This window comes from Sarcophilus harrisii, chromosome 4, assembly GCF_902635505.1.
Source record: "Sarcophilus harrisii chromosome 4, mSarHar1.11, whole genome shotgun sequence".
Lineage (NCBI taxonomy): Eukaryota > Metazoa > Chordata > Mammalia > Dasyuromorphia > Dasyuridae > Sarcophilus > Sarcophilus harrisii.
This window is the reverse complement of record NC_045429.1, coordinates 148,987,098-149,010,543: the sequence shown is the minus strand read 5'-3', so window position 1 is coordinate 149,010,543 and position 23,446 is coordinate 148,987,098. Positions and strand designations below refer to the sequence as shown.

The 23,446-nt window shown below is 31.5% G+C and overlaps 1 protein-coding gene across 9 annotated transcripts in view; it reads left to right on the top strand.

The window, feature by feature from the left end:
- Nucleotides 1–23,446, top strand: part of UTRN (utrophin) — a 639,104-nt gene that overhangs the window by 280,238 nt on the left and 335,420 nt on the right. For 7 of the 9 annotated variants that reach the window (XM_031968408.1, XM_012549382.3, XM_012549383.3 and 4 more), the window contains 6 exons: nt 1,133–1,162; nt 4,777–4,949; nt 18,543–18,693; nt 19,994–20,169; nt 22,194–22,329; nt 23,079–23,228. In XM_031968408.1, the coding sequence (XP_031824268.1) occupies nt 1,133–1,162; nt 4,777–4,949; nt 18,543–18,693; nt 19,994–20,169; nt 22,194–22,329; nt 23,079–23,228 (816 nt within the window). The remainder of the gene's footprint in view (nt 1–1,132; nt 1,163–4,776; nt 4,950–18,542; nt 18,694–19,993; nt 20,170–22,193; nt 22,330–23,078; nt 23,229–23,446) is intronic. The other 2 variants (XM_023503255.2, XM_023503250.2) reach the window with 1 other exon arrangement.

The following is a 23,446-nucleotide window of genomic DNA, read 5'->3' as shown; positions in this document are numbered from 1 at the left end:
TTGCTAGTCAGTTAATAGATAAATGTTCTATATAATATTAACTACCATAATTGCAGGGTTGACAGTTATTTGGATAACACCACAAGGAAATTTTTGTATGGATATGTTAGAAGCATTTTGAGGGTTTTTTTTTTTTTTAACATATAAAATAGTTCTTTAAGAATCTTTATTTAATGAATTTATGGTATCTTGAAATTTCTGCTCTATTTTTCATGAATTTTCCAAAAAAGTATTATATATTGGTAATGATTAAAATTTTAATGAGTTAAATGTACATATGTAATTCAATTGTATTACTATAGTCACCCTGTGAGATATTCTATTCCTGTTTACAGATGAGCAAACTGAAACTAAGAGATGAATTAAAAGTCAAATAGATACCAACAGACAGTTAAAACTATAATAATATTAAGACATTTATTAAACATTTTTACGTCCTTGACACAGTGTTAAATGCTGGGATGTCTTAAAAATAAATGGAACCGTCCCTTTCTTTAAGTAACGTAAAGACTAATAAGAGAAAGCAACGCATAAAGAGGAAGAAAAAACATGACTATGTTGTGTGAGGAACATGTAGTAGCCTGGAAAGAGATGTTTGGAAATAGATGTGGAAATCATGTTCTAGGCGAAATCAGATAAAAACTGGGCCTCCTGGAAATGGAATTCATATTTTCCTTGGAGGGATTACAGGGAAGAAATAAAAGATGGTGATCATAGTCCAAACTGCATCGTAAAGAAATGACTACAGAATTCATTTATAATAACAGCAAGAACTGGAGTGAAATGTATTGTTTTTCATACTTGTTAGCATTCAGTAGCACATCATATGAAAAACTACAAATTCAAAGCAAGGTCATCAGGAAGTTTTTTAGTCATGGAATTATAGGCATAAAAGGAAACTTAGAGTTTATTTAACCCATAGCTAGTCAGAGGTAGAATTAGGTCTGGAATCCATGCTTTTTAATTTCTAATCTAGTCTTTCCAGCAATGTGGCTTACTAGAGATAATTACATTATTATTTACACAAATTAAACCTTTCTTCCATTAAGAAGATTTTTTAATCTAATTTTTAAAATTCAATGTATTAAATTACAGAGCAAAGAAATTTTAATGTCAGTAAATTTTTGCACAGGTTGGATATATGAACCATCCCCTTGATGAGGTAAGAGAGCATATTAACTATTGGCTCAATCAATTTTATATGTGTGTATATAGCATACTCACATATATGCATGTCCATATATAGCAAAAGTATATATGGACATATACTTTAATTTCTTTGAATATTATTCTTTACCAATAATTGATCATTTCATCTGTTTCTTTTACTTATGATTTTGTTGTATTTTTGATTTTACTCAGTTTTAAAATGGTATATTCACTATGCTTTTCTCCTATCTACCCCACTAATAGTAATCTATGCTTTAAAAACACTAACATTAATGATTTCATACAGATGCATATATAAAAGCTTGATTCCACATGCATGAGCATCTAATTTGCTTTCTTACTAATTTTCCTCTTATTCCTCTTATTCCTTCATTCCTTTTATGCTTTTTATATATTATGACCTCTTTTAAAAATGGTAGTAATTCATTTCAATGGACCTCTAAGGTTACTGAGCACAGCTGCTTCTTTCTAAATTCTGCCTGCTACTGTTTCTGTGGGTATCTGTACTATATTGAGTGGGGGGGAGGGGAGAAAAATGACTATTTTATTGGTATGGGGACTCTTGAGGAAACTCCCTGCAATGCAAATCATAACTGATTGTGTAACTTAAAGTCTTAGGGGATTGCCAGGGCATGGGATTTAAGTGACATTTTCAGTTTTATACAGCTGATCTGTATTCAAAGTGAGACTTGAATCCAGATATCAGCTCTCAATAAGACTATCCACTATGTCATGAGGCTTCTCTTTATAGTATCAGAACTAATTTTCCAATAATTTCTACTTTTTGGAATGCTTTTTGCTTATTTGAATTAGATTATAACCTTATTATATAGAATTTAATCTAAGAGAAGTGATCTATGGCTTAACTAAGGAATTTTTATTTTGTTTTTAAACTGAAATGGCTTCTTAACTCAATTGCATGGTCCCCAAATGTAACATGATCTTTAAAGCATACCCTTGAGGACAACATTGTCATAAGGCTCAAGCCACTGACTGTACAGCTTTTTTTATTTTTTTGGAAGAGGAATTAAATGTAACATAGGTTATAATACAAAATGGATCAATTGGTGAGCTAAAACCAAAACCTGGGTTCTGTCCTCTGAAACTTAGGCCACAGTTTCATATTTCCCCTGTTTATTTTACTGATTGTTCTTGAGTTTTTGGAGAGAGATAATATAAAACTGATTTCATAGAGTTGAAGCAGAAATATGTGATTGGAGGCCTTATTTTCCCCTCTTCTGGAAGTAGTGTGTTGATTGCTATGATTTTGTTGGTGCATTTGACACATTTTCTATTTAATGCAATAGGATTCAGAGCTAATCTCAAATGATTGTGACTTGCTTCTGTATGTATCTCTACATTTATGCCTGCATCATGCCTGACTCAATCCCAGTCTTGTATTTAACTCTTCTATTTAAAAGTGGTTATTTTTATATCCATTTCATTTTAATAGGAGTCTTTGATTTTCTAAAACTTCATTTAGCCAGATGTTTACCCATTGCCTATACCTTAATTCAAGAAACAATTACATCTTATATAGCTCAAATAAGACATGGTTAATCACATATGCTCCAACAGAACTAATGGCTAATTTTGGGGGTAGTGAGGGAGATTGTACTAGTTAAGTTGGTTTTGAAACATGTTACCCTAATGATTGATATCTTGGCTAATGTAGTGAAAACCCCAGACAGAACAGGAGTGGATTATGTCTGAAAAACTGAACTTCTGATTGCCTTATCTGATATTTTTTTATGTTTACAATTGAAGTTAGTGTCCTTGAGCTATAGGTATAATGATCCCTTTACCTTTGCCAGCTGTCCTAACATGACCTCTGGTGACACTTTTAATTGTGCCAGGTTTCTTGACCTAGATTTTGACAAATCCTTTTTCTTCTTAGTTGATCTAAGATGCAGATTGGGTTTCTAAATAAAGTATTTTACTAGCACCTGAAGGACAAGGAGAAATGGATTTTTATTTTTAAGAATTTGCAACTCAGAACAAAAGAAAACAATAAACTGGCAGAGCTCAGATTTATTCTCTGATAGCCTATATCCAGATTTGAGTAGCCTTATAATTTGTAGAGGTTAACATTTTCCCCATTTCAGTCTGAATAGTACCACTCTAGCTCATTAAATGCCTTGATTCTTCTGGAAAGGGTCTGGCTTAATATGTGTCCGTTGGCAGTATCTGAAACCAATATCTTTTCTCTTATTCCTTTAGAAGTGACCTCTCCTTGCATTTTCTGCCAAGTTGTGCTTTCAGACACCTGATGTGGATTAGCTTATGGCTTTAACACCTTTCCTTTTGGAAGTTCACTTGTTTGTCACCTCTTCCCACCTTTAAAGGAGGTGCTTAACCAAAACTCACCTAATAATTTATGCAATCTTCTAAAGCCTTAACATAAACTCTAATAATAACATGCAATTTCCACTAAGAATGAAACTTATCATTTTATACAGTGGCCACAATATGTTCCAATTGCTACTACTTTCTTGATACCATATTTTGGAGTTCATATCTTCATTCATTTCTGCCATTGTATGTTTTTACTTTTTCCATTTTGTTTTGAATTTTATCTTATCTATTTGAGTTATGCTAAAATTAAGATGAAAACAAAAACATCAGTAGGTAATAATCTGATAATGATAGAACCCGCAAAGAGTGAGAAATTATTTATCAGAAGTGAATATAACTCATGTCTATTTTAGACACAGTTTTCAGTCAGAATCATTAATAGCTTCTATGTTCTAGACATTTTAAAAAAAAGTTTGGCCATATTTACACATACATATACACACATATGTACATACATATATATGTGTGTCTGTGTGTGTGTGTACACACACAGACACACACACACACACACACATATATATATATATATATATGTAAAAAGAATGATGAAACACAGAATTTCTAATGGATCTCATAGTTTGATATGGTAAACAGCAGGCCAATAATTAAGTAAAATAGCCTTCTTGGAAAGGTTCATTAAGGATTTTAAAAGTCAAATGAGAGAGGTAGAGGAAAAATTGGGAAAAGAAATAACAGATATGGAAGAGACAATTCATAACTTGGAAAAGAAGGACAAAAACTGAAGAAAACAATTATATATAAATGGGACTTACAAAGCACATATTGGGCTGGGTATATTCATGATGTATAGTTGTGATATATGCAGGACAATTTTTTGGAGCCTTTTATCTTTAAGTGGCCCACTCTAATACAAAATCCTTACTGTTCAACATTTATTATGAATATACGATGTGCAAGGGGCTGTGGTAGCTCCAGAAGATGCAAAGACAAAAATAAAATAGTTCCTAGTGAGTTTACTGTTTAATAAGTCTCTATCATATCTTTAGAAGTAAAGAGAATATAATAGCCAAAACTTCTACAGTATTTTAAAACTTACAATGTACTTTATACACATTATTGATCTTCCAGCAGTTCTGTGAAGTAGCTGCTACAGCTATTATTATTCTGATCTCACAGTTGAGGATCCTGAGATTTGAGAGGTTAAATTACTTATCCAAGGTCATATAGCTAATGTAATAATTGTTGGAGATGGTATCCAAAACCAGGTCTCGTCTGACATTTTCTTTATAGAACATCAAAGATCTCCTGGACAAACTCGGGGAACAGATTGCAGCTATTCATGAGAAACAACCCGATGTTATACTTGAAGTCTCTGGACCTGAAGCTATTCAGATTGGAGATAGACTGACCCAGTTGAATGCAAAGTGGGACAGACTGAATAGAAGATATAATGATCGTAAAGGGTAAGTTTATTTTAGTTTATATGTAGTATTAAGGACTTAAAAAAATATGAGTAGGCTCAAAGATCTTGAAAAGAAGTAAAATCATGTACCTCCCATGACAAAAAGTAAAATCATGTACCTCCCACATTAGTCAAATGATTCAGTTTTTTGCCTTTTTTCCTATATCTGCCTTATAGAAAATGAGTGTTTCTATAATTGCTGTTATTTTTCAGCATATAATTTTTTTGTGTGTGTACATAAAATTTTATGGCCAGTATTTTTGGAAAGATTATAATAAGACCAATATGGCAATAAATTAAGGAGAATGAAAATTAATGTTATACATGAAACTAATGATCCAGTAATTAAAAAGAAAAAAAGTTTTTCTAAATTTCCAGTTACTGAATTTTAAAAATTTCTATGTATTTTTTTTTGAAGCAAACGATCTAGACTTATTATTTTATTTGTATAAGAAACTCCTTTATATGGAAGTACTCTGTCTCAGTACAGTTTTGTATCTATTTTGTGATTTATAGTCTTAGAGAGTTTTCTAGGATATTATTAAGTTAAGGGATTTTTCTATGGACACATTATTTGTGTTTGAGATGAATGTTTCTCCTGAGTTTTCTTGACTTTAACTCCATCTCTTCATTCACTATGCCATGGTTGTATATTATTAATGTTTATATCATGGTTTGATGCTCATTGCATTTCATACTAGTAATATGTCTAGAACTTTTCTGTAAGTAGTACTATAGAGAGCATGGTAAACCATGAATAAGGAAGAACTGAGTTCAAATCTACTCTGAGACACATAGTAGGTATATGATGCTAGACAAGTCACTTAACTTTTGTCGTCTTTTTTTTTTTTTTTTTCATGTGTAAAGTGGGGCTATAATAATAATATTAACCTTCCAGGCTTGTTGTTATTAGTAAAGCATTTGAAGAGCTATGCAAATATAAGACATTATATATCTATATCTTATCTATATTTATATTTCTATATATATAGCAATGGTTAAAATTCTATCTGTTTTTGGATTAAAAAAAAATAAGTCTAAAGGTATTTTTTTAATGTACAGACTGCCATTTTTATTCTGTTCTTTGGCCAGAAAAAAAATTTAAAAAGGATGAGATACTTAGTATAAAGAACCTCATTTGTAATTAGAAAACTTTTTTGCTTTCAACTTTCTCTTTACCAAACTGAAGCTAATGTTAAAGATATCTGCATATGAATATCCTTTACTCATATATGTACTATGCTACTACTGGAATACTAGCTGGAGTGGTTAAGTTCTGAAAAAGTCCAGAGATATACAGGAAATGGCAGGAAGAGCAAAGCAAGAGACAAAATAAATCTACATATCAAAAAAATTTTGACCATTTGCTAATCAACAAATGACAAGATTAAAACTTGGAACAAGCAATACTTTTATAAATTAGTGTTACTTAAATAGATTACAAAAGTCTTTTTTGCCCCCATTCCCCCCAAGTAATAACTACATTTTTCTATTAGTTATTTTGATAAGTATTTGTAACATACTTATTGTTTTCCAGCTGCTTTAGTAAGGGCTGGGCAATCAAAGAAAGGCAAAACCCCTGTCTTTGCTCTTAAGTAACACAGTCTAATGGGTTTGACAGTAAAGAAAAAAAGAGGGGATTTTTGTAAAACAAGAAGATTTGGAAAGAAAAGTAATGAGTTGTTTGGGCCATGTGGAGTTTGAGATCCATTTATCCAGTTTGAGATGGCCATATGACAGGTTGTAATACATCTAAAATTGCCTTCTTGAATACATATTGAACTAGATGTTAATTAGATATTGTAAACTCTATATTTAATTGAAGAAGTTCCAAAATGAAACTCGTTATTTTCCCCTCCTAAACCCTCTTTCCTTGGGGTATCGCCATCCTTTCAGTCTCTTTAGCTCAGAACTCTAGAAGTTAATGCTGGATTTCTCAGTACCTCTCACACCCCCTTATCTTGCGGTTAGCAAATCCTATTATTTCTAAAGTATGCTCCCTTCTTTCCTCTGCCACTGCCATCATTTTAATATAGGCTTCTATTATAGTCTGCCTGAATTATTGCAGTAGCCTTCTACTAGCTCTGCCTGACTCAAGTCTCTCCCCAATCTTGTCTATTTTTACTCACAATCAGAATTTTTTCTTCCCTTTTAATTTCCCTTTTGTAGTTACCTCTCCAATGCTCTATTATGTCTCCTATGACTGTTCTCTTACCCATTCTTTTAACCTGCCCCTTTTCTCTTTGAACATCATCAGTTATTTCCCTTTTGAGTTGAATAAATTCTATGCCATCTTCTCTGTATGTGTATGTTCAACATTCCTTTGTAATTCCAGTTCAGATGAAAGTAAAGTTCACAAGGTGCAACTTGACCTTCTAAAGTGATTGTTCTAAGGTATGAGTCTGAATTTGTTGACACCTCTACCCTGCTCAATAAATTCTGATGGCATCTATTCCTTCTGAGAGCGGATAAAAAATGCTTTGGCATTCAGAGCCTTTGATAATCTAGTCACTTTCCTTCCTTTCCAATTTCCTTCCATACTCTTTGACACTGGCCTTCTGGTATCCCACAAACAAGACTATCCATCTCTTAGCTTTGTATATTTTTTGTCTGATCTTTATGCCTAAAACTCTCTTCTTCCTCTGATATGGCTACTGATCTCCTGAATTCTTTTAAGTCCTAACTAAAATTCCATTTTATGCAGAAAGCTTTCCCCAAACCCTCTTAATTCCAGAGCCTTTTTATTAATTATTTCATATTTTTAAAAATATATTTGTTTGCATGTTATCTTCCCTCATAGACTGTGAACTCTTTGAAGGAAGGAACTCTTTTGCTTTCTTTTGTATCCCCAGCATTAAGCGCAATGCCTGACATAGACAATAAATGCTTACTTATTGAATAATAGTAGCTCTGAAGAGAGGCATATTGGATATATAAATTTGGGAATCATATGGGGATCATATAATCTTTTCCCTTTCAGTTATTTAAATCCTAAAATGGGATAAATGTACAATAATCTTGTAGTCATCTTTGTAATTCATTGCATGTGGTTACTTAAACACCTGTTATTTAAAAACTAATCATCCGTTTCTATGTTGCATGAGAGGAAGCCTCTGGAGTAAGAGAACCTAGATTTTAATCCTTTCAACAATTACCTGTGTGACTATGAGCAAAACAATTTCATCTCCTTGGGCTTTGGTTATCTATTGTATAAAATGAATAGTTTAGAAGAGAAGTTGAAGTAAATTATGACCTGTCTTTATTCCTAAAAATTCTTGCGGGGGCGGAAGTTCTCTCAGCGTCTTATTGGTACAACAAGATGGCACAGCGAATAGAATACCAGGCCTAGAGGCAGGAAGGTCCGAGTTAAAATCCAACCTCAAAAACCTACAGTTTAGTGACTTGGGCAAGCCTCTTAGTACTATTTGACTTATTTGTAAAATGAGTTGGAAAAGGAAATTGTAAATCACTTCAGTCTTTATACCAAGAAAACCCAAATGGGGTCACGTAGAATCAGGTATGATTGAAATGATTGAACAGGAACAATAACAGTACTTTATTCTCTTAAAAAATTAATTTGGCATCATGTTAGAATTTCATGAGAACATGTTCACATAGAACAAGTTGATAAACGAATCTTTAACCAAGGTGTATTATTTTATATGAGCTGTGTGCTAGCTAAATACCATCTGTTTATAAGAGAAAGGTCTATCTATATATAGCAAATCTGCTTAGAATGTCAAATATCATTTCCTTTGACAAGACTTGAAAGGTCTGAGGCCTGTTGAGTTTTTGAAAATAGTTTTTTAAAAACTACCTTATTTCAATTAATAAGCATTTTTTCCCTTCAAATTGAAAAACAAGGGGAAAAAAAAGAAAACTCTTCTAACATAAAATTATCCAAGACAAATTCTAATATTGACCTTGCTCAAAAAATCATACTGTAATCTGAATCTTAAGTTCAAATAAGAGAGAGATTCTAAAGTTGGTTTTGTTCTGTTTTGATGGTTATTTAGAAGAAAAAAAATGGAAAGTAATGGGCACTACATTATGAAAGTATTGAAGAACAAAGTGGAAGGAGCTCTGTATTTCACAAAATGGATCACGTGAGAGGTGTAATATTTATTTATGGAGAAAGGTCGTCAAGGTAATGGGAGTTACGAAGGAAGGTTGATCATACATATACAGAGAGGATGGCATTGAATTTATTTAATTCAAAAAGGAAATGGTTGATGATGTTCAAAGAGGGGAGAGGCAAAGGGAACAGTCAAAGGTAAGACATAATATAGCATTGGAGAGGTAAATGTGAAAGGGAGATTAAAAGGGAAGAAAAAATCCTAAAAACGTTGTTGAGAGTATGACATTGAAGAGTAGTTAGGCAAATAGAATTAAAAGAAATTTTTTTCATTATAAATCACAAATATTAAGCAAACTCCTTTGCTTTTACCATCTTTATTGTAAATGGGAAGATAGAGCCAAAGAGGTGATACAAAGTACAATAAGACAGGATGAAAATTATATATTTATAGTCATAAATATTAGCATGAGCAGGATGAACATAACTCACAACACAGAAGAAGATAACTTATTAGATTAGAAAACAAACTCAAACGAGATATTGTTTATAGAAAAACCAAAAAGACTTAAAATAAGTGGCCAGGACAAAATTTATTATTTTTCAGGTGAATTTAAAAACAAATCACATCCAGGGTAGCAATCATGAATTTTAGGCAAGACTACATCAAATAAATTGTGTGATTAAAAATAGGTGATCTTGAAAAGTATGAGATGTTTAAAGACTCCATAGGAAACAAATCAATATCAGTATGTAATAGATATTCAGCAATGTGGGAGGAATGGGATGGATAGAAGGGATAAATATTTGCATAGCATCTGCTATGTGCTAAGCACTATGTCTAAATACTTTTTTTTTTTTTAATACATATTCTCTCATTTCAGTCTCACATAACTCTTTGATATTTATGCTATTATTATTCCTATTTTACAGTTAAAGAGACTGAGGCAGACTGGTTAAGTGATGTTCCTAAGGTTAAACAGTAATTGCCTGGATGCTTGCTTAAAAGTTAAGTCTAAATTCCAGGCCTAGCACTCAACTGACTATTTTACCAGCTGCCTGTAGCTTCATAGACTTTAAATACTTAAAAAAACAGGAATTGCATTTTAGGAAAAAACTGAATCCTATGCTAGACTCCAGCATAGAAGAATAAAGCTAAAATGTGGGAGACTTCCAGGCACTCTTTCCATATTTAGACAAATCTAGCATGAGACAAATAAAAAAGAAATTGATGATCCAATTAGAATTTTTTTTTTTAAAACCTTTTTCAGCAATTACTAAATGAGATTAGAAAGCAGTGTACACATTTCTTAGCCCCATATCATACTTTTACAAAAACTGACTATATGTTGGGGCACAAAAAATGCAAATAAACCTATGGTTTTTTTTTTTTTTTTAAACAAAACAAAACAAAAACTTCAAATCATGATATCTGAGTATTTCAGTGAACTTGTAATCCTCTCTATATGGGTTTTTCTTCACTGATGCAAATTGCTATCCATTCATATCTTTTCACCCTTTTCTTCTCATTAATTTTTCAAGGATAATCTACCAAATATTCTTGAAGATCTTCCTATAGTTGAATATTTCATGCTTAATGATGTGATGATCAGAATATCTATCATTCTCACTATATGTTCACATTGCTGTTTTTCCTGATATTGTCTTTTATGTCACTTCTTGGCCATAATTCATTTTTGGTAGAGTACACTGCAGAATACTTAACTACTTTGAGGTTTTGCTTTGCGTCAACCATAGTTTTGCTGCTTCTAAGGTCATGATGTTCCATTATTTTTAGCTACCTTGTTTCATTGCATAACTAATTTTTTAAAGAGTTTTTGTTGCAGGGAACAAGTAGCAATCTTTGAAAATACTGAATATATTTTTCAAAAATGTTTAAACCCAGTATCTTATCCCAAGCATTCTTCTATGACATCTCATTTTCTTTCTATAGAATTTATGTAAGAAGTTTTGCCTATGCAATTATATGTGAAAATATAGGAAATAGTGTATCCTTCATCTTATTATTCTGCACACACCCTCTTCCCCCTCTCCCCCCTTTTCAACTGATATATTGATTTTGTCTGCTTGTTAATGGATCATATTTAGGAGGTTTTGTAGTATCCTGGGATACTACAAATGTCTGCTGATGGGGGGGATGTCTGCTGATGGTCCTTCAGCATGATGTCAACAGAACCTGAGGGAATTTTGGCTTATTCTCTTAAGGAAATCTTTTTGGTTTTTGGATTTTGTATTGCACATGCTCCATGACAGTGGAGAAATATCTTCATACTGATAAATATCTGTTTTATGTCTTGTTTGATATATGATACTTAAAAGATTATTGAACCAAGTTATCTTTATGGTTTAACCAATCCATGGCGTTTTGAATAATCTTTACATTTCCATGGGAGTGATCTTATGGGGAAGAACCTTCTATGATATGCTTTGTTCAGTCAAGTCATTTTCTTTTTTTATATTTTCCTTTTTGAAAAGTAAGAATGTCAGGATCTTGTATTTTCTCTATTTTACTCTACTTAGTTCTTAGTGAAGATTTCAACTGTTGTAGAAATTGCTTACATTATTGATGGCAAACCCAAATAGAAATGGGGGTCATTAAAATATCCTTAAGAATCCCTGTGGATCCCATATTGACTTAAAAATTTACATATTAAATTTTTTTTGTTTTATTGTTATTATTTTTAAAGAAATATTTCCCAAATCTATTTTAATTTGGTTTGGTTGGTTCACATTTGGGGGTATAGTTGGTTGCCTACAGCAATGTATTTAATACCTACATGATCTTGTCTGTCCATGTTTTTATGAAGTATGTCTTTGATATGTTGAAAGACTTTATACAGAAAATAAAATCATTGCGTGAAATTGGTACATATTCTCATGCTTGTGGGTCATTTCCTCTTGTTAATAGTAGCATTGGTGATTGTTTCCATTCCTTTGGATGTATTGACAACAAATAGATTCCTTGTTTGCTTTTTTTTTTCCCCTGTTGCAATTGGGGTTAAGTGACTTGCCCAGGGTCACACAGCTAGGAAATATTAAATGTCTGAGAGCAGATTAGAACTTGTGTCCTCCTGACTTCAGGGCTGGTGCTTTATCTACTGCACCACCTAGCTGCCCTACCTTGTTTGCTTTTAAAATTCTTTCCCTGTTAATGGACATTAATCATTTTCATTTGTTAATTCCTACTCTTTGTAAAGATAAATAGGGGAAGAAAATAAGAATGCCATAGAAGAGACATTCTATTTTTCATAATGTTCATAATGTTAGCATTTTATTTTAACATAAGCTTTGTAAGTTTCTGAGACAATCTAAATATTGATAGAAACATAACTTTGACATGATAACTTAGCATACACAAGTGTTGAAATAATCTGCATTATAGTTGAATAGTTATACTTTTTTACCTCCTAAATTTGAGCTCCATTCAGTCTCCTTCTCAAATTACGTGCTCAACCCTTCATCCACACCCATTTGAAGTTTGAAGTAGACCCAAACTTTTTGGGTCCTTAATACTCTCACTGATAATTTATAAATATGTACTATATTTCTTACCTTAAAGCTTCCTCTTTTGCCTTCCTTTCTGTTTTCCTCCCATGTGACATAAAAAGGTGGCCTTTCTTTTCTAAAGGCAACCTGCACTCCATGGTGATTCCATTCTGTCTATTTTCTTCATTGACCCTCTGTCATTTTTACTCTCTCATTTAACTTCAAACTCTTCCTGTGTATTTGCTGCTTTTCTACTGTTTACTAATATTTACATGTCTCTCCAACCCTCTGAAAATCCTTATTTGATCCATCTATCCTTACTAGCCATTATCCTATTTCTTTCTTCCCTTTTCTGTCTGTTTTTGAGAAAGTTGTTTTTGTTAGCTGTCCCCTACTTCTTTTCCTCTCTTTCTCTAAAACCTCTGTCCCCCTACCCCCAAACAAAACAAAACAAAACAAAACAAATTCTGACCTTAATCATTCACTAAAAACAATTCTCTCCATTGTTACTCTTTCTTCATCGCCAAATCTTATTTTCTTTCCTCACTCTATATTCTTCTGCTTTGAAACTACCACTGTTTTGTCCTTGATACCCTCTTCTTGCTTTAGTTACACGATGCTGTTATTTCCTTCTTGTTTTATCACTCTTTTTCAGTTTCCTCTATGAGAGCTTCATTCAGCTCATACTTTTAAGTGTGGATGTTAGAAAGATCTCTGCTCTGAACCTTCTTTTCTTCTCTTTCTGTACTATTTCATTTGATGATCTCATTTTTCTATTTTGTGATCAATAATGGTCTCTAGTTCGTCTTTAGTCACAAATTTCTTCCTCTTCCACAAGTCTGAGAGATAAACTATCCTATGTTCCTCCAATTTGTTTATAATCTCGTTCTTTATGTCTAAATCATGGACCCATTTTGTTCTTATCTTGGTATACGGTGTTAAGTGTGGGTCCATGCCTAATTTCTGCCATACTCATTTCCTATTCATTTAACTATCATATCTACACTTATTTTTCTCAAATCTACTTATCCAACTAACAACCTAACTTCTCTGCTGACCTCTAAATTGTCATTTCTAGCTACTTATTGGACATTTCAAACTAAGTGTCCTATAGATGTCTTATAATCAACATCTCCCATCCCTACCTTTCTATATTATTGTTCAGGGTACCACCATCCTCATTCCCTGACATTTGAAATGTTGTATCTCTTCTTGACCTCTTACCTTCTCTAATCTTCCTACTGTCCTAACCCATCTGTTTACAAAGTGTATATGATTTTATCTTTGTGACATCTCTTTTATATAACCTCCATCTCTCTTAAAATTTCCCTTACTTTGAGGTCCCTTAGACCTCATTTGATGATCTCTAATCCACTCTACTCTAGTCTGCTAGAATTAGTCTTCCTTAATGGCAATCTGATCATGGCACCAGCTCCCTTCTCAATAAACTCAGTGGCTTTCTATCATTTCCAGTCTCAAATATAAAATCCTCTGGTAGGCATTCAAACCTTTCATAACTTGGCCCAGTTTTCCAGTTTTCTTATAGTTTATAATCTCCTCCCACCATGTACTCTGTGATCCAGTGATACTGATCTCTTTGATGCTCCTTGAAGAAGAAACTTTCTTAGCTCTGAGGTTTTTATAGGCAATTTCCCATGCTTGATATTTGCTCCTCCCTTATCCCAACTTCCTGACTTTTCTGATTTCCTTTAGATTCACATAAAACCCTACCTTATACAGAATTCCTTTCCTGATCCCTCTTAATTCTAATGACTTTGATTATCTTCATTTTAACTTGCCTATCCCTTTTTGTACATAGTTCTTTGGCAGCTTTTCTTCTCTATTAGGCTGTAAATTTCTTGAGATCTAGGCCTGTGTATTTATTTAGGCATGAGGTCTTTGCTTAAATTAACCTCTTCATGGCTAGTTGAGACTTAAATTTGAAAGAACTACTGTTTCTAATTTTATTTCCTTTTTTGTGGAAAAGGAAAAAAAAATACAAATCTTTTCACTTGATAGCAAAAATTGAAAAGTATTGCTTCCTTTAAAAGTGCTATCTTGAGTTCATGGCCAGTAGTCTAGAGAGTCTCTCCAAAATTTAAGATTATTGCCTTTTGGGGAGAGAGAAAAAAGGTTTTTCTTAGAATATTTTTCAGAGAGAGGTGTTCAGATTTTATATTTTTTATATAACCATACTTTTAGATTGTATTACATGGGAGATTGAGACCTTAGATTCAGTTCAGTGAGACCAAGTTTAAAGCTTCATCTCTGTATGAATACTGATTGTGAAATCATGGGCAATTATAGAAATCTTAATGTTTCAAACTACCAAAAGTCTAGGCTAACAACTAAACAGATAAACCCAATCTCCTATTCCTCTAACTAAAAAACTCCTACGTACCTCTTAAGGTTTCCTCTTTATTTTTTTAATTCTACATTTTTAAAAATGTGGAATATATATATAATACATATTACAATTTTCAATAAAATAATAATTTTTTATTCAAGGATAGAATAGAAGAAAATTATAGAATTATTAGACACTTTCATTAAAGACTTTGCCACTTACTAGCTGTGGGATCATTGAACAATTTACATCAACTCTCTTGAGGCATATGGTCTTCACAGGTACAGAGGGTTGTACTAAATGACCTCTAATGTGTCATCTTTGTTTTGGGTCTATAATCTCATTTGTACTTTCTACCTGTTTTTTATGTAATTAAGTGATTTTGAAATTCAAAGATTTCACAAATTCCCCCATGAGTTGAATCAAATAGGATAAATTGATTTCCAAAATCAGCTCTCATTACATTGGATAGAAAAGATACTAGTAAATGTGAATCCAGAAAATAGGGATTTAATTGGATTTGGCCAGTTTATTATTAGTGAGCATTATGAAAAAAAAATTCTTAGGTGAATTTACACCACGTTTATGGGAGTAGAACATTGAATATGAAGGGAAAATATTGGTACTTTTTGCCTTGCTTGGAGCATAATTTTTTTTAACTGGTATATAAAATAAATTATTTTAATATTTTGAATATTTTTATTAGCTAACGTTATTTTGTACCTTGTCTAAACTGTCTTTTCTTTTCCTTAATTGTCTCCTTCCTTCCTTCCTCTTTTTTCTTTAATTTGCTCCCTTTCTTCCTCTATTCTTTCTTTGTTTCCTCTATTCTTTTTCCAACTTCCTCATTGCTTCTGTTGATCCTTTTTTTTTTTAAAATTTATTTATTTTTTAAATTATAGCTTTTTATTTTCAAAACACATGCAGAATCTTCATTATTTACCCCTACACAACCATATGCTATAATTTTTTTCTTCCCTCCTCTTCTTCCCATCCTTTTCCCTAGATGACAGGCTATCCAAAATATATTAAACATGTGCAGTTCCTCTACACATACCTACATAATCACCATACTACAAAAGAAAAATCAGAGCAAAAAAAGGAAAAAAAAAAAAACAGAAAAACAAAATGCAAGGAAACAACAAAAGTGAAAATACTATCTTGTGATCCATGCTAAGTCCCCACAGTTGAACCCCATTTATAGTATGTTGATTTCTAGTTTTAGTTTATCTAGATGTTAAATAAAGAAGAATCCAGTGACATGAGAAAATGGCTGAATATTTAGCTTGTAGTAAGAAGAGTCCTATTTTTCAGAATTTGACATTTTAGATATGTTTTCCTTACTGATCATCTTCATTCATCCTATTCTCTATTTTGACACTGGACCCAGATAGTTCTGAAAGAGTAAACGAGACTGGTGACTTTGCATAGCCTATTCTTACCCAAATCCAATTTACTTACATGTCATATCACTTCCCTGATGTCATGATCCTTTTCAAGAGCAAAGAAGAAACGACAACTTTTATGATTATGATGCTCTCAGGTTCTTTTCATTATCACTTCTTGACCAGTTTAGTTCATTGTTGTTTTATAATGGCTATTCTAGTTCTACCCACGCTAAGATGATCTAGTGACAATTTGCATTTATTAGAAACCTTTTATTGAGGAAGAGTATTTACGTACATTTTAGCCTTGGTGATGGGATGTTTTAAGAGGACAGGTTAATAATATGCTAGTTAACTAACTCAATATAATTTTATAATTCTAGTCCATTAAAGCTTTTTACATCATGTGTATATATAGCTAAAGATCTCTGAAAATGCCAAAGTGCTAGCATTTTTACTAATCTCTCTTTTATTGTGCAGGGTAATTAAAACTAAATATGCCTTTCTCTGTGTAATGACCTAAATAACATTCCTGTTATTACTATGCTATGAACCTTAACAGATTCATGGCTATAATAATAACTTTTTAGGTATGGGAATAGTTGACATTTTTAAAATAGTGTAGAATTTGGGTATTTGAGCATTTTAATTATGCAACTCAACAACAAAGGATTTCATTTCTTTTTGATTCTAAAAAAAAGTGTTTTAAAATACTCAGTAGACAACTGCAGAGTAAATAAATGTTGGTTTCATCAGAAAAAAGTTCTGAAACAGAAATCACCTTATTTATTTTCATTATTGCTGCCAGATGGGGCCATTAACATTTTCATATATTTTGGTGAATGTTTCCACAGAACAGCCATTACCCTCGCTAGTAATTTATTTCATGAGCCTTTTTTTTTTTTTTCATTTTAGCACATGGTGGATTTTTTTTACAAAAATAAATGAAAAAACAAAATGGGGGAGGGAACATGGTTGGGATTGATGGGAAGTATTTCCTTGTAATGTATTGCTTCCTATGTAGATTGTTTTGTTCTTATTTATTTTTGTAACCCAGTTAATTGATTTTTTTTTTAAATGAACCTGCAATTATTGTTTTATGGGTTGACATTTTCAATTGATGGGTTTATCATCAAAAGTAGTCCCAGTTTCAAAGTTTAAAGTGTTTGAAGGTCAATGGATCAGTTTGACTACTATTAATCAACCTTGTTTTCCTGGCTAGAAGCAATTTGGAAAATTGACATCATCATGCCCTCGTGAGCTCTTTTCTATTTTAAGTTGTGTGAGGATATTACATAAAAATGGTAGCTTTGGATCAGATTTTCTGAAGGAATTATCAGTTGCCATAGTCTGGAAATTTTTCTTTCATAGAACAAATTTTTTGAATTGTTAGTTTTTACTAGAAACATCTAGAAACTAGAAGTATCTGAATTCCCTAATCAACAATAAAAGAATTAATTGGTGTTGTAGACTTTGTATCCCGAAATATGAGAAGTTCTTTCCAGAATGAAGTATTTGTCCAGAATCCTCAGAAATTTTAAAATTTTTAATTAGGGAATTCACATATTTGTAAAGCTTCTAGTCAAAAAATAACAATTCAATTATGGAATATTATTGTTCTGTAAGAAATAACCAACAGGATGATTTCAGAAAGGCCTGGAGAGACTTACATGAACTGATGCTGAGTGATATGAGCAGGACCAGGAGATCATTATATACTTCAACAACACTATATGATGACCAGTTCTGATGGACCTGGCCATCCTCAGCAATGAGATCAACCAAATCATTTCCAATGGAACAATAATGAACTGAACCAGCTATGCCCAGAGAAAGAACTCTGGGAGATGACTAAAAACCATTACATTGAATTCCCAATCCCTATATTTATGCCCACTTGCATTTTTGCTTTCCTTCACAAGCTAATTGTACAATATTTCAGAGTCTGATTCTTTTTTACAGCAACATAACGGTTTGGTCATGTATACTTATTGTGTATCTAACTTATATTTTAATATATTTGACATCTACTGGTCATCCTGCCATCTGGGGGAGGGGATGGGGGGGTAAGAGGTGAAAAATTGGAACAAGAGGTTTGGCATTTATTAATGCTGTAAAGTTACCCATACATATAACCTGTAAATAAAAGGCTATTAAATAAAAAAAAATAACAAAAAAAAAAAATAACAATTCATGGCAACTTGTTCTGCAAACCAAAATATTCCAGTGCATTGCAGTGAGGAAAAAACACAACACTTTTTTTGATTTATTCCCTAAAAGTTGTTTAGATCGAGCTGTGGAAGAATGGAGACACTTCCATTATGACTTGAATGACCTCACCCAGTGGGTGACAGAAGCTGAACTGTTATTGGATGAGGCACGTACTGCAGATGGCGGCTTGGATATAGAGAAGGCTAGGATACATCAGCAGGTAGGGACTGTTTTATCAGAACAGGATTTGCTGGTCAATTCCTTTGCTTTTAGTACCTTTTGATGCAACAACTTCAAAATGAGGTTTTGGTGGCATGCAAATTTGTTTTGGTCTTTTATTCATTAAAAAAATTCCTGAACACATATAGATAATAATTGGCAATTACTTTGTTGGTTACAATTTTAACTCAGAATATTTTTGAGCTCTTTTTTATAGAATAGGGGTGATGGGAAAGGAATGGTATTTCAGTAAGGATTTTCCCTGCATAGTGATATTAATAAAAATGGGAGCTTTTATGGTCTCTACAAGAGTCATTTTTATTTAATACATTTTTGTTTACCAAATTAGGTCCCTAAACTCTAAATTTTGCTTGTTAAGTTACTTTATTTAATAATTAATTAAATTTCACTTCTTTGTATTTTTATAGACTTACACATTTAAGACACATTTGAGTGCTTCATTTGTAAGTTCATTAGCATTTTCACTAATTATAAAAAGAAGTATTATATTAAAAGGAAGTACTCTTGGTACATGGCCTAATAATTTATATGGTAACATCAGTAAAATCATTCTTGTTGAGGCAGACTTTTATAATAATGCTAACAAATTAAAATTTAATTTAGACTATTGTTAAAAGTAAAATTTAATTTCTTAAAACTTTTGCATATACTTTTAATTCTAAAGATAGTGAGAGAAAATAACAGAAATATTTTTTGTTTTGGGGCTATCTTCACCTATGTTTTTGCTTAGTTAAAAGTATTTATGTTTCTTCAATATTTTCCCTACTCTTTTTCCCCCTCCCTTATGAAATTTTTTTTCATGAATAGTAAATTTGAACCTGGAATTAATTAAATCCCCTCCCACCAGTTTCCTATGTTTTGCATTGTAATATTTATAGTTCGTTGATGTGTCAAAATAAGCAAAGTATTAAAGTTTGAGTGTGATTAGAAGATAATTAATAACAGAGTCTTATGAAAAACAAACATGTTTGGACAAATATAGAGAGAAGTCTTTTGTTTCTAAATGCTTCCTTTTATATTAAAATATTTTCCTCCCTTGCTTTATTTTTACCTAGTAAAATGAATAAATCTGAATTAGGTCTAAAAGTACATTCTTTTCTTTGAAATTTCCTTGATTTGCTTTGAAAGATCTAGGTAATGAGGATGTAGTTTCTATGTTAATCTTCTCATTTTTAGGCTTCTGTAGCATTTAAATGAACACCATAATACTTAAATGTGTTGAAAGTTTTAAAGCAGTAATCTAACCTTAGAAATTATGTTGGCTTTTGCATCTGTGGTAGGAACTTGAAGAAATAATTAGCAGCCACCAGCCTAGTGTTTCATCACTAAATCAAACTGGAGAAGCCATCATCCAGAAACTCTCCAGTTCAGATCAAAAGTTCTTGCAAGACAAGGTTTCCGGGCTCAACAAACGCTGGAACTCATATGTGACAGAAGTGATGGAGAGACAGCAAAGGTATCAGTCATAACTGGAGGCTCTTCAAAATTACATTCTACAGAAAATCTTTCAGAAAATAAATGAAGGAGTTTGAAACTTTTGTCCTCCATTGTTAAAATGGATATTTGTTGTATATGAACTTATACTCCATTTACCTCTCAGTGTCATGATCTATTAATTTTTTGCTGTTGTTGATGCTTTTGCTTTTATTTTTATTTTTTTTAACCTTAATGATCATCAATCCTCCCTTTCATTTGTACCTGCAAAAGGTAAATTGTATAAGAAAGTCCAGCTGTTCCCGTTGTCTTAATTTTTATTATGGAAATATCATTAACATGTCACTTTTTCCAAAGTACATGAAGATGAGAATACTAATTCTAAGTGGACTTTTAGGATTTATTTGACAAATGTTATATTCTGTTGTTTGAAAAATTAGATGTATGTTTAATTTCTTATAAAATTTGTTAAGAGGATTATCTCTTCAGATTAAACAAACATTTAAGAGTTCATCTAGTTCAGATTCTTCATTTATTAACTTTTGCCAAGGGCCATTTGGATATTTATAACATCATTCATAGGTAATACAAAATTGTCAGTTTATAGAACTCAAATGGTGGGAGGTTGTTGTACCTAATGTTCAGCCCATCATTAGTTGCAACTATCTTAACTAATATTTTCATTGACCTTATCCACCTTGCGAGCCAGATGTTCCTCTAAAACTCAGAAATTCTTTGAACAGCTTCCTCTTCTTACCCTTATATCCTCAAAACAATTTTTTTTTTTTTTTTTTTTTTTTTTTTTTTTTTGTGCTGGAAGGATTATTAACAGTTAGTTGCAGAAATACTCCAAATTTTATTTCAAAGTGATAAATCTTTGTATGGTAGATATCACTGAAGTAGCACTACTCATTCTTTGGCATTTCAAAAATGATAATGCAAGGGCGATGAATTAAAATATTCTCATCTGTTTTTACAAATGAAGTATTTGATTTGCTAAGTTTCTTTTTAATTGTATATCATAATAATCAGGATATTAATCATCATAGGTTGGTATCACTACTAATTTATTTGGAATTTATTCAATTTAGTTTTTAATTCAATAATTAATTGTTATTGAGGACTTGGAATTAAATGATGAAAGTTAAATGCCATTTTGATTTTTTATGATTCTATATCTAAATAAACTATGCTAAATAAAATTAGATAACATGAATAGTTTATTAATAAATACCCAGTGACTATTTATGCCTATGTGATAATGTCATAACCCAGGAAATATTATGGCAGCTTGTTAATGAAAATTTCAAAGCGGTCTTATAAAGTCTTATAGAAATCTAAGTACATTAAAAATGAATAATAAAATGGCCAAAAAAAATCCCTCTTTTACAGTAGGAAATAGTTTCTTTGAAGTTTTTTAGGAATTCAAGTACATAATGTAAACTTTTATATGTAAACTTCATAAAAACTAAAACACTTTAATTACATAAATAAAATTAATTTCTTAATATTAAAGGGATTATTTATGGATATAATTTTATTTTTACATACGTATATACACATACATACATGTTAAAAAAGCATACTTAGACTCACACCTTGATTCAAGGCCTTCCTCTACCAAAACATTGACTTTATGACTATCTCTTCTTTGTGCTTTAGTTGCTTTTTCCTTTTTAATTAAAATTTAAAAAATTCCATTCTTCATTATTATGTACATCATTGAGTATATAATATATATTGCTTAATTGTTAAATAATTTACAACTTTGATTTCACTTTATGGATTAAAAAAAGGTAAATTTTTCTTTTGCATGGCTTATTTAACTTTTTAATAGCTTTGGGAAAAAATATGAAAATTATCAAGGGTACTATTATCCTGAATGATGCAGTATTTTAAAGTGCTAAATCACTAATGTTGAGTCCATTTGTTATATGATGTTGTATGAATCTTGTTAATAGAAACAAATTGATACTTTTGACTTGGCCTGCATACAGTATTCTTTCAAACTATTTGTTCAATATTTTTCAATAATAATTTTTCTAGATTGAAAGCAGAAAATGAACAGCTATTGGAATTCAGAAAAAGACTGGGCGAAATTAATTGCTGGTTATCAAAGGCAGAAAGTGCCTTGGAAAAGACACCTTCATCTGAGAAGGAAGATAGTATCCAAGAACTAAAGGCTAGTTATATGATATCCTTTGTTTTTGAACTTCTATAGAATTTAGATACTAGAATGGAAATAATGTGGAAGGATAATAGGGAGGAAAAAATCTTCTACTTGAATATTACAGTACATTTTAAAAGAATATAACATTGTATTTATAAGTTTAACTCTAAAAGTGCATTGAGGAAAAAATTCTTTAGATGGTACTATTTCATTATTTGAAGCAAACTTCTGATATTTTTCTATCATGTAGCAACTTATAGCTCAGGTATTGTCTTTCTGTGTTTTTACGATCCTACTGCCAAGAGCACTTTATTCATTGAGATGTATGAGAAACTTATAAATGATTGAATTATAAGACTAGTAACTTCTGCAAGTCTTTAGCCTTAACACCATGGTTACATTGATTGCATTATTATACTTGTAATTTTAAATGCTGCTCTTTTGGAATTGATACAAATTAGTTCCAAAACAAGTATAGACCAGAATAAAAAAAAAGTATATTTTTCTGTATTCTATTTGTTAAGTGTGTTTTTATATGAATTTAACTAGATGTATTTTTGTTTTAGAAATTATTTCTCATAAAGAATTTAATTCCAATAGAAATTATTTTCTGGAATTGTTACTATCACTTACTATTAGGATTTATTTCCTATCGAATATTTTAATACCAAGTCCAAGTTTAAAGACAAGGGTGTTTTCTGTTATTCTACTAATGTTTGTGGGGCTAGGTTTTAACCAAAGCTCTCTTCTGCCCCCTTTAGGACTTAATCCAGGATATAGAAATGCAAGAAGAAAATCTTAAGTGGCTGAACAAAAGTGAACTTGACATTCTTTCAGTTAATACCTTGAGTTCACAAGAAAGAGATCACATTTCTGAAAGTTTAAGAATTCTTAATATAAAGTGGAATAAGGTATGCCTGAAATATTTGCACATTGAAAATTTCTAATGAATATTTGTTGTTGATAAGAATGTCCTGTAGTTTTATATTTAATCTTTTTTTTTTTTTAAAGATACCATCCCCTCATGTTTTTTTTTTAGTGCATTTATTTTAATGGAACATAATAGAACTTTTATTTGCCTATTTTAAAAATAGGGATAAATATCAAAAGAAAAATGTTCATGTAATGG